The sequence below is a fragment of the Haliotis rufescens genome, unplaced genomic scaffold (assembly GCF_023055435.1).
Source record: "Haliotis rufescens isolate VD_foot unplaced genomic scaffold, xgHalRufe1.0.p SCAF_41, whole genome shotgun sequence".
Lineage (NCBI taxonomy): Eukaryota > Metazoa > Mollusca > Gastropoda > Lepetellida > Haliotidae > Haliotis > Haliotis rufescens.
In genome coordinates, this window is record NW_025964124.1 from 869,183 (window position 1) to 884,806 (window position 15,624).

At 38.1% G+C, this 15,624-nt stretch overlaps 1 protein-coding gene across 1 annotated transcript in view; it reads left to right on the forward strand.

The window, feature by feature from the left end:
- The first annotated feature begins 29 nt into the window (after positions 1-29).
- The window catches only part of LOC124117969 (ankyrin repeat domain-containing protein 50-like), a 29,144-nt gene continuing 13,549 nt past the window's right edge, over positions 30-15,624 (forward strand). The window contains exon 1 of the mRNA XM_048382739.1: positions 30-216. Coding sequence (XP_048238696.1) covers positions 30-216 — 187 coding nt within the window. The remainder of the gene's footprint in view (positions 217-15,624) is intronic.

Here is a 15,624-nt window from a genome sequence, read left to right on the forward strand (position 1 = left end):
TTCTTCATTATGCCTCGGCGGGTGGAAAGATGGAGATAGTCGAGTATATTCTCGCACAGAATATTGTAGACATTAACAGCAGAGGAAACGACGGACAGACGGCAGTAATGAAGGCGGCCTTGAAGGGGAAGAGAGACGTGTTTGACTTTCTGGTGACGAAAGGAGCAAATCTGTCTTCCGTTGATACAGATGGCAACACCATTCTATATCTTGCCTGTGAATCAAAAAATATAAATATTGTGAAATATATCTTTTCACATGTCACTATAGCTACTGCCGACAAAGAAAATGTAATTCTGGAAAATAAGGATGAAAGTGGTTACTGGGAGTGAATGAACTTTTACTGCAATACTGAAGAAACATCACATCATACCAAATATAGGCAGATTTATGCACAGTTATAAGAGTTCATCTTTCCAAATGATGTTGGTTTAATAAACACTCGGTGAATCAATACAAAATGTCCATAAGCAAAAGAAGCTAAAACGCTAGTGATTCCGACTTTATAAAAGCATGTATTTGTTAATTGCTATCAAAAAGTGATAATAACAGGCTATCGTGTATTGTACAATTGTAAACAGGGCATTGCATAGGACATCATGTTTGTCAAATTTGGACATGTCCTCCACATTTCCCCCATAAAACACTTTTAAAGCTTTGTTGATGCCTTGAATGTTGCAATCTTGACCAAACAAAACTTGAGCAAAGGTGAGCATGACTTCGTTTTATATCATGCTCCTTTTTACCTCAGGAGGTGTGAAATTGCAAACAACAAAGGCTGGAGCTGCGGGAATATTACTTGACATAAAGAAAAAGCTGGCTTTTGGAAAGATGAAGGCATCCCTTTTATCACACAGCCTTACTGAAAAAGGTTTTGCCATTTGCATTCGATGACATTCTACACCCAACACCCAACTTGAACACCCAATCCCATTAGTTGCCTCTTATGACAACAATAGTCGCCTTTTACGGCAAGCATGGATTGCTAAAGACCTATTCTGCACCGGATCTTCACTGGTTTTGCTTGTCTCTTAGGTCCACATTTAGTAAATCATCTATAGAAGGGATCAGACAATTGTATGTGCTTTCTTTTACTCCCAAAATCAAAAGTAGAAGCACTATATGAGAAAACCTGGTACACATGGAAAGAAATCAGAAACATTATTCAAATTTGGACAGAACAACCTCGGAATTCAGGCCAGAACATTGACCAGGGACACATTAAGCAGTTTTAAAGTTCTCATACATGTGAGGCGAGGTAATGAACCTTACCAGAATATAGGAAGTAAAGGGGTGGATTGTTACCATACTGTCTATCACAGCCGATAAAGGGAAGTAACTCCCTAAATATAAAGAAAACGCTGTTAAGCAAAAACATGAAAGAAAATTACTCTTAAGTTTAATGATTCATTCAATTAAGACGTTGAAATACTCCCAGAAAATATTAAACAAAGCAAAATTTCATCTTAATAAGGAAGTGTACAGGTTGTCCCAAAACAAAAGTTGTTATTTTTATTCACAATTAACAGTGTTAACACAATTAACTGAGCAACAGGGGGGCCTTTTGTGGTCTGGGGTTCTTAAATGTACTTAATGTACGTGCATGTCCAAGTTACACAATTTCTACAAGGTAAAAGAGCGCATCGAGGCAAAACAAGGGATTTATTCACACAAAAGCACCTAACAGACAGAACTGATGGCATGCTACATTGTTTACATTAAATAAGGGGATTTGTGACATTCTGCTGTCAGCCCCTGAGGCCTAAGTAAACCTTCATACCAAGGAAGGGTAGCCAGATGGGGGTTAAGGAACTTCATTTAACTTGCTCCAGGTGCATGTTGACATGAGAACATAGTTGCACCAGACAAAATGCAGTTGTACTCTTGTCTCATAGACTGATCAAAGATGAAACATTGATGAATAAACTGAAAAAGTACATCTCAGACGTCTGATGACGATAATATATTTACATAACTATTGCTGTAAATCATAATTATGAAGTTTCCACAGTTTGCGTATGTCAAGCTCAAGGGATAACAAACAATAAACAAAGTGTTCAACGATTGTCGTTGCATGGAAAAGTGAGGGGCAGTCAGACCCAACTGATCACTTACGTTTGTTTCTGGTGTTTCAAACAGGTGCCAAGTCTCATTAGTTCTTGAAATAAATCCATTGAGTTATATAATAATGAGCAATCAGTCAACCTATTATCGCCTTATCTTTTGAACAAAGTAAGTTGTTTTCACAAAGGCACTTCATGCCCAGATATTGGTGTGTTCCTTCTGATTTAGTAAACCCACACTTGTAAACACTAAATTTTGACAAATTCACATTGCAAAAAAACAGTGATTAATCTATTAACATTGGTTGATCCTTTGATGGGAGTTTTTTACTCAGGTGATCATTCCCCTCTTGGTTCTCTGTACTGGGCATGCATATCACATACCATACATCTTACCCCACTTCAAAACCTGGATTTAGATTGAATAATTACCCAGGAAAGGCCAAATGGGAACCGATCAGGTAATCTGAGTGGATCTTCCACTAATTATACCTGCAATAAATTCATTAACTGAGTATCAAGTGAAAGACGACACATACACAGGTGTAGGTTATACCAGGATACATGGATGACAACAAGGGATGAGCAGTTGTATTCTACACAATCCAAAATTGAGGCAAAGCCTCGTTCTAATCTTGAGAGATTAATCACACGTGTGTAGATTTTTCGGTAACAACCGAACACAGTGGTTAATCATCTATATCATTTAACTCTTGCGGTACATTGAACTTTTGTATTCTGGTGCCATGTAGAAATGTGGAATAAGTATAATCCAATGTTCATATTCTATATCATGTTAAAGCGAGCCCTGATTGTGAACTGTGTAAACTTGCAAACCCTTTTTATTTTCTAACACTGCACCTATCTCTTCTGATATAATGTATATTGCATTTTCACACTTTTGCTTTAGTGTTTTTACAAAAAGACATTTGCAAAGACAACCTTTTGGAATATTTGGGGAGGCTAATAGATAAGGAAAAAAGAAAAAGAAGTTGCTAGAACACAGGAAGGTTCCCTCATGTTCTATTGCACATTTAAAGATGACATTTGGCATTTTTATTTGTGTAGGTGGCGTTTACAGAGCACAACTTGAAAACTGTTTTCCTGCTTCCATGGAAACAAGTCAGACTTAGTTGAAACACTGGTTTGGGAGCAGAACTTTAACAAAATCCACATTTTTCATCCAAACCTGGTTCATGTATTAATCAAGGGTGAAAGTTGTGCCTTTAGCTATTAAAGTATTTCAACAACAACAAAATCCCGTTTCCATGGCAACACGTTTGAGTGGTGTGTTTGTCTGGACCATTTCCCTAAAACTATTAGGTATTCTTTCATGACACTTTAGACTCTTTAGACATCCCGTTTGCTACTTGGGATGTTTAGAACTTATATTGTTTCTGTTTCCATGGCAACAAGTTTGATTTGGGCTCTGTTGATATTTTAGTGTATCGGACATAGAAATACAAAGTTCCGAATCCCAATGCCATGGTATTGTTTTGATAACTCAATAACTATTTGTGTAAATGGACAGACAGATTAGATACTTTTTCTCTCATCAAGTTAGACTTAAAGTAACAGTCAGAAAAATTGTTCTTTCGAATTTCTGTGTGTCATCTTCTGGTGACTCTTGTTTGTTAATGTAGCAAGAGGAAGTTGATAGCCTAGTGGTTAAAGTGTTCGCTTGTCATGGCAAAGATCCAGTTCGATTCCCTACATGGGTACAATGTGTTAAGCCCGTTTCTGGTGTCCCCTGCCTGATATTGCTGGAATAATGCTAAAATCGGCGTAAAACAATATTCACGCACTCACTCTCCCAATGATGATGTTATATGAATATGTTGTTTGAAAACAAACTACACCAGATGTTTTCTGTAAAGCAGGTTGAGCATACATGTCACCTCTCTTTTTCGGGAACTCCGCAAGTTCCGACATTCATACAGTTTGGCCCTCACGCTAGCAAGGTCCATACTCCAATGAACTCACACGAAGTTAACATGTGGGTATTGTATGTATGTAGGTGTCATTGTATTGTACCTAAGTGTCTCAGCTGGGCTCTAGTTTATGCCTTATATTGTGTTTATTGTGTGCGAACTTTGGCTAGAGTGTGGAAAATCGGCTTGAGAGTGACACTTGTTGTTTTTTTTAATTTGTGCAGCTGTTAAGCTGAAACATTTTCAGACTTTGTGGCGATCAGCAATGCAATCGTAAATCAACATACCGGGGTAACCATATTGCAAAACCCATTAGTGGCCATAGGTGGCTACTAGTCAGACAAGTTTGCAGATTATAGAGTTAAATGTTATGTTAGAATAAAATGTTCTATAGAAAGATAGATCTGTGTGTGTGATTGTTGTCTCAAACGCCTACTTTGCATATTATGTGTTATTGGTAATTACATATTCAAAACACATTGGTTTAATAGATTTTTATTGATGGTTTGTTCTTGTTCCTAACTTTATTTAGTTTCAGGCGATCTTTGTCAAAAAAAACAACAAGTAGGCCATGTATGTTTACCATTTGTCAAAGTGCACACAAATTGCAAGACTATCAAATGCAGTTTACTCTTAAAGTGCTGGCAGATGTGTGTTTTACACCCAGACTTTGGGGAGTGAAGTGTTGGTTCTGGTTTCAGTGTGAGACTGAGTGAGTTCCACAAAGAAGCGACAGCAACGCTTTACGATCCGGGGCCAAAGGTCTTTACTTCGATTTCAGAACCAGCAGCCTGAATTGTTGGTTTTTCTCAAAGCATTCATGACGGGAAAAACTGCCTTGTGTGATCTTTAAGATATGTGGGAGCAGTTTCATGCACTGCTTGATATACCATTGAAAGAAGCTGGAAATAAAGTCAACAATACCCCTAGTCAACATTTAGAACATCTGCCTTCCAGGCCACCTAACATGATGGATTGTTGTTTGGAGACATGTTGTGCAGTCATGCCATATAATAAGTAGGTGTTTCAAAATTGTATTTATGGAAATATTACATATTATAATACCAAGGGCAGACTGTTAATCTTAACTGTTTGATGTAGCAAGTCTGGCTGCATATTTTTGTGACATTTAAATACCGCCAAAGTTTGTTTGTTTGTGTGTTGTTTGTATGTTCTTGAGGAAAACTCCAGCTGTAAAACGGCGGTCTGTAAATAATCGAGTCTGAACCAGACAATCAAGTGATTGACAACATGAACAGCAATCCAATCAATTGGAATGCGATGACATGCATCAACCAAGTCAGCGAGCCTGACAACCTAATCCCGTTAGTCGTTTTACCACAGTTGAACTATGAATTGTTATACTGTCATGTTGCATATCAGTAGTAAGTCTCACAGTCCCTGAACCATAGTATTTGCCCTTCTGCCCAGGCCTTTCTGTGATGCAAAAGCCCTGAATGAAGCAACTCTAGATTTTTCTCAGGTTCTGGAATCTCCCATTTCACTAGGTCTCCTTTTCAATTTAAATAGAGTCATTTGTTTTGAAAAAGATTATATATTTCCAGTGACTAAGCGTTCATTTAGGACATCAGCAGCTTTCTGATTTTGAAGAATGAAGTAACAATAGATCTAATTTGAAGGACATAGATATGAAACACATTTGAAACACATAAACAACCAAAGGGTGGCATTAAATGAGCAACCATTGGACGATACACGCGTATATATACAAGTTTGGTGACATACGTACATAATACTGTATTCGACACAATAAGCACCCCGCCCAAATAAGCCCCCATAAGGTCAAATATGGTATATTAAGTAAGTAACCTCTGTGTGACATATATGATATATTTAATAAGCAACCACTGGAACGCACATAAATATATATATATATTATAGCTCTGATAAACAACCTTGGGCGACATACATATAATATATTAAACATAGAATACTGAACGAGCTGCCGTGTAATACAAATTTTATGAAAGGAGTGAATAGTTGAGGTATCACAACTATTCACGAGTTTCATAAAATTTGTTTTTAATTTGTTTTACACGGGAGCGAGTTTAGTATTTTATTTATAACTTGAAATTTATAACGTTTTTGGAATTATACTGTTGAGTGTGAATAGGCTGACACCTACACGACCTACGGCATAATCCAATTGAGTTCAACATAATAAGACTTCAAACATGTCAAAGGTTGAAACGTATGAATTAAATACCATACAACTGTCTACCTTCAGAATTCAGGCGTCCGCTCCACAAAACTATTGTAGCTCTAAGTATTTAGCAACTCACATACTTTAACTTAGACCAACGACTGTTGTTGCGCTACAGTACGATCGCCTTTTGGAAGGGGCCTTGTACATAAAAATTTACAATCACAGTACCCGATGACGTAATTTGTGGAATTTTGTTGCAAGATCCTTCCGCGAATCAATGACATGTGACATCAGCCTACCAACAAGGTTGCTGGGGTCATCGAGTGTGCATAAGCTCCTCTCAGTGATCTATTATTTCCACACACAGTGTCGTTAATTAAGCCAAGGGATGTCGAGAGCTTTCGATATTTGTTCGTAAAACGTGTTCGTAGAGTATATAAGCAGGCGTTTTGGTATTACACAATCTGTAATACAGCTGTTTTTTCATTAAACGGGTGATCTCTTCACGGGCAAGTAATAAATAAGCAATAATGAGTGACAGTAGCATGATGGTCTAATATATGCATGTACACTTACACTTTACCTTTGGGCGACAAGGTATGGGCGACACCAAAAATATTGTTTTTTATTTGCTTATATTTACAAGGTTGGTCATTTGTTTATAGTTATGTATCAACTTTGCTAGCAACCCTGTCAACGTAAAATTTTAACTCACTCACTCACTAATATTTGTAAGTATCCTTGAGCAGAGAGATACCAACAGGTAGCCAATTAAAACAATAGAGACAATTTGTGTAATGAAGCAGGTATGTAGAGAAAATTACAGTGGTGAACGGCGAAGCCGTGATTTAACATCCAGTTTAGTAAATAGTTGGGCTCCACTTTGTTGACTGAGTGTATGATCAATTGCAACCCTGTTACATAATTGGATGCAAAATTAAAGAAGAATCCGCCTACACATACAGGAAACAGAAGCAGATGTCCTGTTCACATTTAAAGCGCATCACAGCTTATTGCATTCTTCATGATTTCATTTGATGCAAACATATTTCACGCGAGATTTTCAATAAGGTATGAAAACGGACGAATTAATTAAGACATAATGAGACATGACTACTCAAGTACCAGGTGTAATGATCGAAATGATCCCTGTATTATGCCTCCAGTGGTAAACAGATTGGTGGCATTGCTAGTAATCAATGTAGCATGTAGCTGTTAGAATGTAGGAAGAAAACGAGGCATCAATAAGTTAGTCAAGGTCGAGGTTGAGGCCACCATGTTGTTAGGCTATTTAAAAGAATAGTTGGTGGATGATAACAATATAAACAATGAATTAGACAGTGCTGGTAGTATACGATATAATGGTCACTAAACTATACACATGTAATGCAGGGTTTCGGTTGCCGTTAACTTGAAGTCGCGAGTAGTTACTTAAATCATTATAGGACGAGGACGGCGCTGTGTATAACAACGGCAACTTAAACTTTGACATGTGTATATAACTTGTAGGATTGTAGATGCAGGATACAAGTATCCAATGTTCTACAGTGACACAAATCTGTGAACAGAGAGTATCATCTCCTAACCACCGTTGTTCCAGATTGTGCCTGTGCTGCAGGAGGAAACACCCCCGTTCTGTGCTGTATTTAGAAACTGTGTGCCAGTCTTATCTTCTTTATGGTAGAAGTGATAAACACAGAAACAAATGGCTGGATCGCTTAATGTGATAGGTGCCAAAAATAAGTCGAGATATGTTTTTGCTTCTACTTATTCAGAGAAGATACGGTTTGTAACCTTTCATGTAAAATAGATAAGGACAATTGCTGCTATTTTAACATATATTTAGCTTTCTTCAAGTTAACGACACCTCCATTAGATGTTAATGATAGTATTATGTTTCTTTTGAGCTCGCTTCTATCATGGTACCCGTTTTCTTTTTTCAAAACCTTGTTAATTTAGTAAAGAGTGGTCGACAAAAACCATGTTTCTTGTCTGGCTGTGTCTGTTGTGGGGCTTGGTGGGCACTGTTCGACCAATGACTCCTTCTGATTTAAAGGACCTTAAAATTGGAAATGTGGTGTTAGGAAGGTTTGATATGTTAGGACTCCAGATGTGCAGTCACGAATGCACTACCAGAAGTTCATGCATGAGCATTGGCTACGATATTGGCAACCTGGTCTGTTATCTGCTGACGGTGAAGCTGAACAAGACAGAAAAACGGGGAAGATTCACTTTGATACCAAAACACAAAGCAAATGTAAGTTGTCAAGTGAACTTGAACAGTGTTCTCTCTGGCTGTGCAAACTAGGAATAAGGTTCGAACAGGTTACCTTCGAGAAGTTAACTCATTATCACTAAATAAGAGCAACCAAAGCCTTTCCATGAGAAGGCTATTGTATTGGATTATGTCTATTTCATGGTATGTGTTTAGGAAAGACTGAAGATATTGATGTACAACCGACCATGATCTTTCTACGATATTATCAGTGGAGCCTCATACGACTCTTTTTCAAAAGTTATTTGATCAGGGTTACAATATGTAAGGCCTCGTTGAATCCTTTGAAGTTGTATGGGGGACATGACATTCTGGGGGCATTTTCAAATCCGATGCACCAGTGACCAAAATGATGTCAGATGCAATTTCTTTTTATTACTTGCACCATATGTTCCCATGTTAGTTCAGGTGAATGCCTGACTTTGCTTTGCTGCCAACGTGTATTAAGCCTCCAAATATGTCCTGTGTCTTTTAATAATATTTGAAATATGCAAACAATGACATTTAACGATACGGGGAAATAAGTCGGAAATGTTTCAATGAACACAGTACCCTTTTGGTAGCATCTTTGGGCATACATTTTGCTTGATGCTGAACCAAACCTGAGAAATATCCAATGTCAGACACATTCTTCGGCTCGCCCATGCTGGGTATCTTTCACAGGATCAGCAGGTTACAGAATTATCGATGATATGTTCCTGAAAATAATCTATTATTTATGAGAACTTACATGTTTTGAGATTGGGTATCAATTAATCATCAATCAATCTGTGCATGACCTTATTGACATGTCGTTCATGGCCGACATTTTATTGACCATTAAAATGGATGTCATTTTCCCTACACCAGACAAATTCACAGCAAACAAATGCAGTATCCATTTTCCGGATCCCTTCCAGATACCTCTGGATACTTACCCAAAACACATCCGGTAAGCATGCCTTCTGGAATCCAGGTATCCGGCAGAGGATACCTCACCGGATACCTCAATCCGGAGTATCCAAGCACAGCAACTAAAGTGTAGATTTTTAAAAAATGTCAAAATTTGAGGAATGCATTTTGTTCAATAAAGTGTTTAACACATAAAAAAATATTTGAAACTTACCAAAGAAAATTGAAAATTGCTGGAGATATCCGGATGCAAATGTTCTTCATGAATTGTTTCTCGTAAATAATGCTAGCCTGGGCATATCTGATAGCTGTAGTAACATTCTGTGCTATTTAAGCTGTAAATATACTCTTAAAGCTGAGATCTCTGGGCATGTACTTTTGGAGAAAATATTTTTCAATTTCATATATATGTCTTTTTAAATCTTAAGCGTATTAAAAGTACAACTATCAGTCCTGGTATGATGATATCCTTAGGTATCCTCTTCATATTCCCAGTTTGTTCTAGCCTTGTGGTTGAAGCGTTTGATTCGCCACATTGGTACAATGTGTGAAGCCCATTACGTGGTGTCACCGATCATAATATTTGTTGGAATATTGCTAAAAGTGGCATCAAACCATGCTCACTCTGACAGAAAAATGAAAGTCATTGGCTTTGTGCTCACTTGGGCCTTTGTTCCTGGTGAGATTGAAAGATTATTTTAGAACGGTATCAGTACTTGTTACATCTAGACAGACGAGTTTCATTGAAGTTCGAAACAGAATATTATTGCCCCAAATAGGTGCATAAGACTAATGGCATCCACGGAAAACAGCTAATAGAGTATCAGTACATAAAAATATCAATGTCATTTTCCTACTGACATGGAACTAAAAACTTTGTTTAGTGAGCTGTCTTAATTGTAAGAAAACTTTCAGGGCATTAGTATATTTGATGTATGTTCAGCATGTATGTTATGGCTGATTAAATTTATATTTCGTGATGCTAATGAAGCAAAACAAAGAATTATTTTAGATTATTTGATTTTATGACTTTACATTGGTACAGTAAGGTGTTTACAAAAACTTGCAAAAACAGAAACAGACGCTTGAATACCGTTTTCTAAATATACAATTTAGTCAAATCTCAGAAGAATGTCAAGGAAGAAGAATATCTTAACTCTTTCAACACCGGTCAACCAGAAGTGTTTACTGCTAGGACACCGAGTTCCCAGAGACTCTTGTGTGATAGATGAATCCAACTTTTATCAAAGACAATATCTGCTTGTAAAATATATTTGCAACTATATGTTATACACCATGTGAAAGGTCTGAACCTATGGTTTATATTTATGAAATTTATGTTTATCACATAATTTATTAAATGCTTTTACAACTTAATTTAGTTCGTTGTAAATAAAAAGTGTGAGCTAACACGTTGATAACGTCCAGATTAAGGACCAAGAAAGCAAAAATTTGACGATTTTCGGCAAATATAAGATTAAATAAAACCCACTTACCTATTTCTGTTTTATTTTCATTGTTTACATAATTGGAAAATCATTTTAAAAAGACCCCCGTTTTCGAGGCTTCATATGAATAACACGTTCGTCGAAGACTGGCATATGACACATCGCGAGAGAGCTTATTCATTCATCTAGACGCTCGTAACATCGCCTGGAGTTTTTGTCGTTGTCATAACATGCGATTTCATTGGATATAAATTGGTTTCTAATGACGCTTTCTTGCCGAAATCTGCTACAAGGTTCGTAATTGGTCAAATTTCAGAACGTGATCAAAGGCAGCCAATCAAATTACAGCTATGCTACTTCACAAACCTCCCCTTGAGACTGTCATATTTTTGGGTGACCCTCCCTGTTTGTTCTGACTTTAATTCGACTTCTGGCAATATTCATGTGTAAAATCATTATCATATTTAATAATTTATTCTATCATTTTTTAAGATTAACAATATCAGGGAAAAGTGCCAAATGTATTGGTCTGGCAAAGTGTAATCATAAGTAAAGAAGTTATGGATTTGGGTCTTTTCAAGGTTAATTGTAAATTTATTTGTATTTTTCCTGCTCGAATACTCATCTGAATGTTATAAAGTTAAACACTATTGGATCTATCATCTTTTTTTCTAAATACAATGAAACCTAACTTTGACTTGCGTGCCATTATTGAATCATACCCTATGTTTTGTATGCATTGCTATGCATCTGCACAGAGTGGTCAGAGTCCCTGTCTGACACAAAGTTTGCGGCAAGGGAGAATCCAATATGTACAGTTGAGACATCAGGTTGTGTCCAGACAAACTGTCTGATAATCTTACTTACTTACTTTGGAGATTAAACGTGCGCTTTCCGACTGATGCGTATTTCGCCCGGCCAGGCCATTTAATGTGTTTCCGAAAGGGGCGAAAGTGGTGTGTGCAACCAAAGAGGGGGCTTTAGGGGTTGCTTATATAGAATTTGGAAATTTTGAGATTTGGAATAGATGCCGATGGGGTTGGGGAGGAGAACTAAGGGAGCTGGATATGGAGGATGTTTGTTTGTTTATGTGATTTTGATTTGGTTGATTATTGTGTTTTTTTATGCGTTTTATTAGTCCCGTTTTGATTAAGAATACGCCTAAGGCCTTGAAGTTTTCTAATTTATTTTGTGGGTTTAGTATTGCTTCTAGAGTGAGAGCCTTTTTTAGATTGAGGGTGGTTTGTAATGCGGTTCGATGTGTTAGGTAGTATGTGCAGTGGATGAGTGCGTGTTCTGGGGTTTCTAGTTGTTTGCAGTGGGCAGTTACCTGTCGTGTTTGTTTTTTTTAAATTTAGGTGGTTATTTAGGTTGGCGTGTCCTGTTTGGAGTTTAGTGATTACTCTGTCGATTTTTTTTTATGAATGGAGAATTTTTGGTTTGGTTAGTGGTTTGCTGAGTACTTTGGATTTTGAGGGATAGTTTAGCTGCTTTATCGGCGTTTTCATTACCGTATATTCCTACGTGGGCAGGTTTCCACAAGAAGGTTATTGTCTGATAATCTACCAAGGGCGGCCTTTGTAGCATCAAGGGATGTAGCTAATCCTAAATAAACCTCAAACAAGTGACACCATCTCTTCAACAGAACACATGATCAAAGCCTGCCCCACCTTTGATGTTTATTATCTCGCTATGCTCACAACAGCTAATTAGCAAGATGAACTCAATGTCAACTCATGTGGATTAGGAATTAACAGGACAATTAGTGTCGGTTGGGTATTAGCACTGTTAATTACTTAATTGAGTAGGGACGGCTTAGTCAATTTCCAACCACACTGACTGCTATTCTACTTATCAGGTCAGTTTACAATGTAACATGTTTCTGGGGACCAATGAAATGTATCTTGCTGGAAAATAGTTATGTACAGTTGAGACATCAGGGATTGCTTATATAGGAATTTTGAAATTTGGAGATTTGGAATGTACGCCAGGGGGTGGAGAGCCTAAAGGATGTGTGGGTGTTGTTGGAGTTTGGGAGTTTTTCCTATTAAATCATATGCTTATTTTTGGAGAGTTTAAATGTAGTTGATTAAGTCTGTTTTGATTAGGTATTTGCCTAGGGCTTTAAAGTTGGACGTGCTGTTTTGTTGGTTTAAAATTGTCCCTAAAGTTAATTCGGGGTTTGAGTTCAGTGAGTTTTGAAGTGTTGTTCTGTGTGTTTTGTAGTGTGGGCAGTGAATGAGTACATGTTCTGTGGTTTCTTGTCGAGTGCAGTGTGGGCATCTACCTGTAGCGCGGACTCTTATTGTTTTAAGGTGACTATTTAGTTTGGTGTGTCCTGGTTGTAATTTAGTTATGGCCCTGTGTAATTTTTTGAGGGGTGGAGTCTCTTAGGTTTAGTTAGGGTTTTTTTAAGTATTTTTTTTGAGCTGGCAGTTTTGGATGACCAGAGGTTGTTTCCATGTTGTTGGGACCTGGCCGTTTTGGAAGATTAGGTTGTAAAGTTTAAATAATGTTTTGAGGAGTTCTGGGGGCAGTTGTTTGATTATCTGATGTGAATTTAGGTCGAGGTCTTGGTCTGTACACTTTTTGGTGTATTTTATCGTATCTGGTGGGTTGGTTGTCGTTTAGTGGTACTGGGTCGTTTTGTTCTATCCATTGTTAGATTATTCTTCCGGGTTGATCTAGTATATCCGCTACTCCCCAGTTTCGGTGGTGTGCACTGAAGTCCCCTAGGAATATTGTGGATTTGTTTCCTGTTTGAATGAAGATGTCTAGATCTTAATGTTTGACTTGTTTGGTTGCCCAGTGGTATATATTGATGGTGGTTATTTTATTTTTGTTATTTGTTATCTGTATACCATTAGCTTCGACATTAGCATCCGAGACGTGTTCGATGGGATTGAAAGCCAGGCCATGACGTTGACTCCCGCATTCTGAAGGAAATTCCTTGTCAAAATTGCTGTGTGGGGTCTGGCATTGTCATGTTGGAAGATCAAACCGGGTCCATGTGCTGCCATAAAAGGCAGAAGTTCTGGTGCCAGTACCTGGTCGCGGTAAGTAGCAACGTTGAGGTTGCCACGGATGATAAGAAGCCTGGAGCGTGCATTGCCACAGAAAGCACCCCCCACCCTGACACTTCCGCCTCGATATCTGTCAACTTCCTATACACAACACTGGGCGTAATGTTCATGACGGCGCCTCCACACCCTAGCCCTACCATCAGCAAATCGAAGATTAAATCGGGATTCATCACTGAAGACGACTTGATTCCAATTCCTCTGAGTCCATCGTAAGTGTCGCTGTGCCCACAACTGACGTTGACGTCTGTGTAATTGAGTCAGAATCGGCCAGCAGTATGGCCGTCGTGCTTGAAGGTGAGCAGTTCTCATACGGTTACGAACAGTTTGCGCACTCAGTCTACCCCTAAACAGTTCATTTCTAGTTGATGTAGCCGTCAAAAATCGGTTACGGAGGTGACAAAAGACAATCTGACGATCCTCTGCATGTGACGTCACACGTGGTCGACCTGGCAGAGGGCGATCAGCGGTGGTACCCGATTGCTGTAGACGCGTCTGTAAATCATAATCAGTCCGTCGACTACAACCCATCGTCCTTGCGACTTCAGCTACGGACGTTCCCGTCTGCATCATGCCGATGGCACGTTCAGGTTGCACATTTGAAAGGCATGGCATGACAAATGGCCGTAAAGACTTTTGTTTTCTTGTGTTTTCTTGGGGTTTTTTTGTTAATGACTGTTAACAAGTATGGCTGAAAACACGTGCGGTATTATGGCCAAGTGACCAGTTGCACGTGAAAAACCACTTTTGCCACTATACTGCTGTGCACATGATTTTGATCGATTCGCCTGCACAAAATCGGGTGTTATCTGAAGACAATACATGGCCATTACTGTTTAAATACACAATAAGGGCCCACAATGATAACTGGTCAAAATGTAAAAAGATTAGCATTGTTAAGTTTTAAATTTGGTTCATAATATTATGTTGCTATTTTCAATTACATAACAGTTACATAACAGTCACACAACTTTATATGAAGCACAGTTACGTTTTGCCATTAGAAAATTAATTGATAAACTTCTTTTTTTTAACGGGTTTAACGAGTGAGCATGGTTTTACGCCGCAATATTCCTGCAATATCATTCCGAGTCCAGAAATTAGGTCATGTGTTCCATATAAAGCTTTGATAAAGTTACCTCTGCATAACCACATCAAATATCATGCAAATGACAAGGTGGTAAAATTAGCTGAATTGAAGACGTCCATGCCTTATGGGTACTCTGTATTCATATTCGTGGCAATTGTTGGCATGCACCAACACTCAAAAGTCACTGTTCAGTTACATATGATTGGATATGTATCTAGCCCAGTAAATGAGGTTTTATAACTATTGTGCAAAGACGAAAGGAACGTTTTATCATTAGTGTCTAAATTTAATTCCAATCTTCAATGTCCTATGTCTGGCATACAGCAAAACATATTTTGGGAAGTAACTGTACATAACTGGAAATAAATAATTGTGTGATCCCTGTTGCCTTCAACTCAGCTGGAAGTTATTAGGAGTCTGCTGTTATACAATTTAGAAGGAATTGGTGGACATGACAGTTGCTAAAGTACAGTGGGTACAGGGTAATTCGTCTATGCAATAGATTAAATAACTTAATGAGAAGCAGCTACGGCAGTGTCTGTGGTTGTGTTTGTCGCTATCGCATGGGTCTGTCCAACGTGTTCCATAAATGTGCTATTGTATTTAAATCCGGCGATCGGGAGGATTATCGTAGGACATCAATGTTAATGTTCTGTCGAGAGGCATCCGTTAATGATGC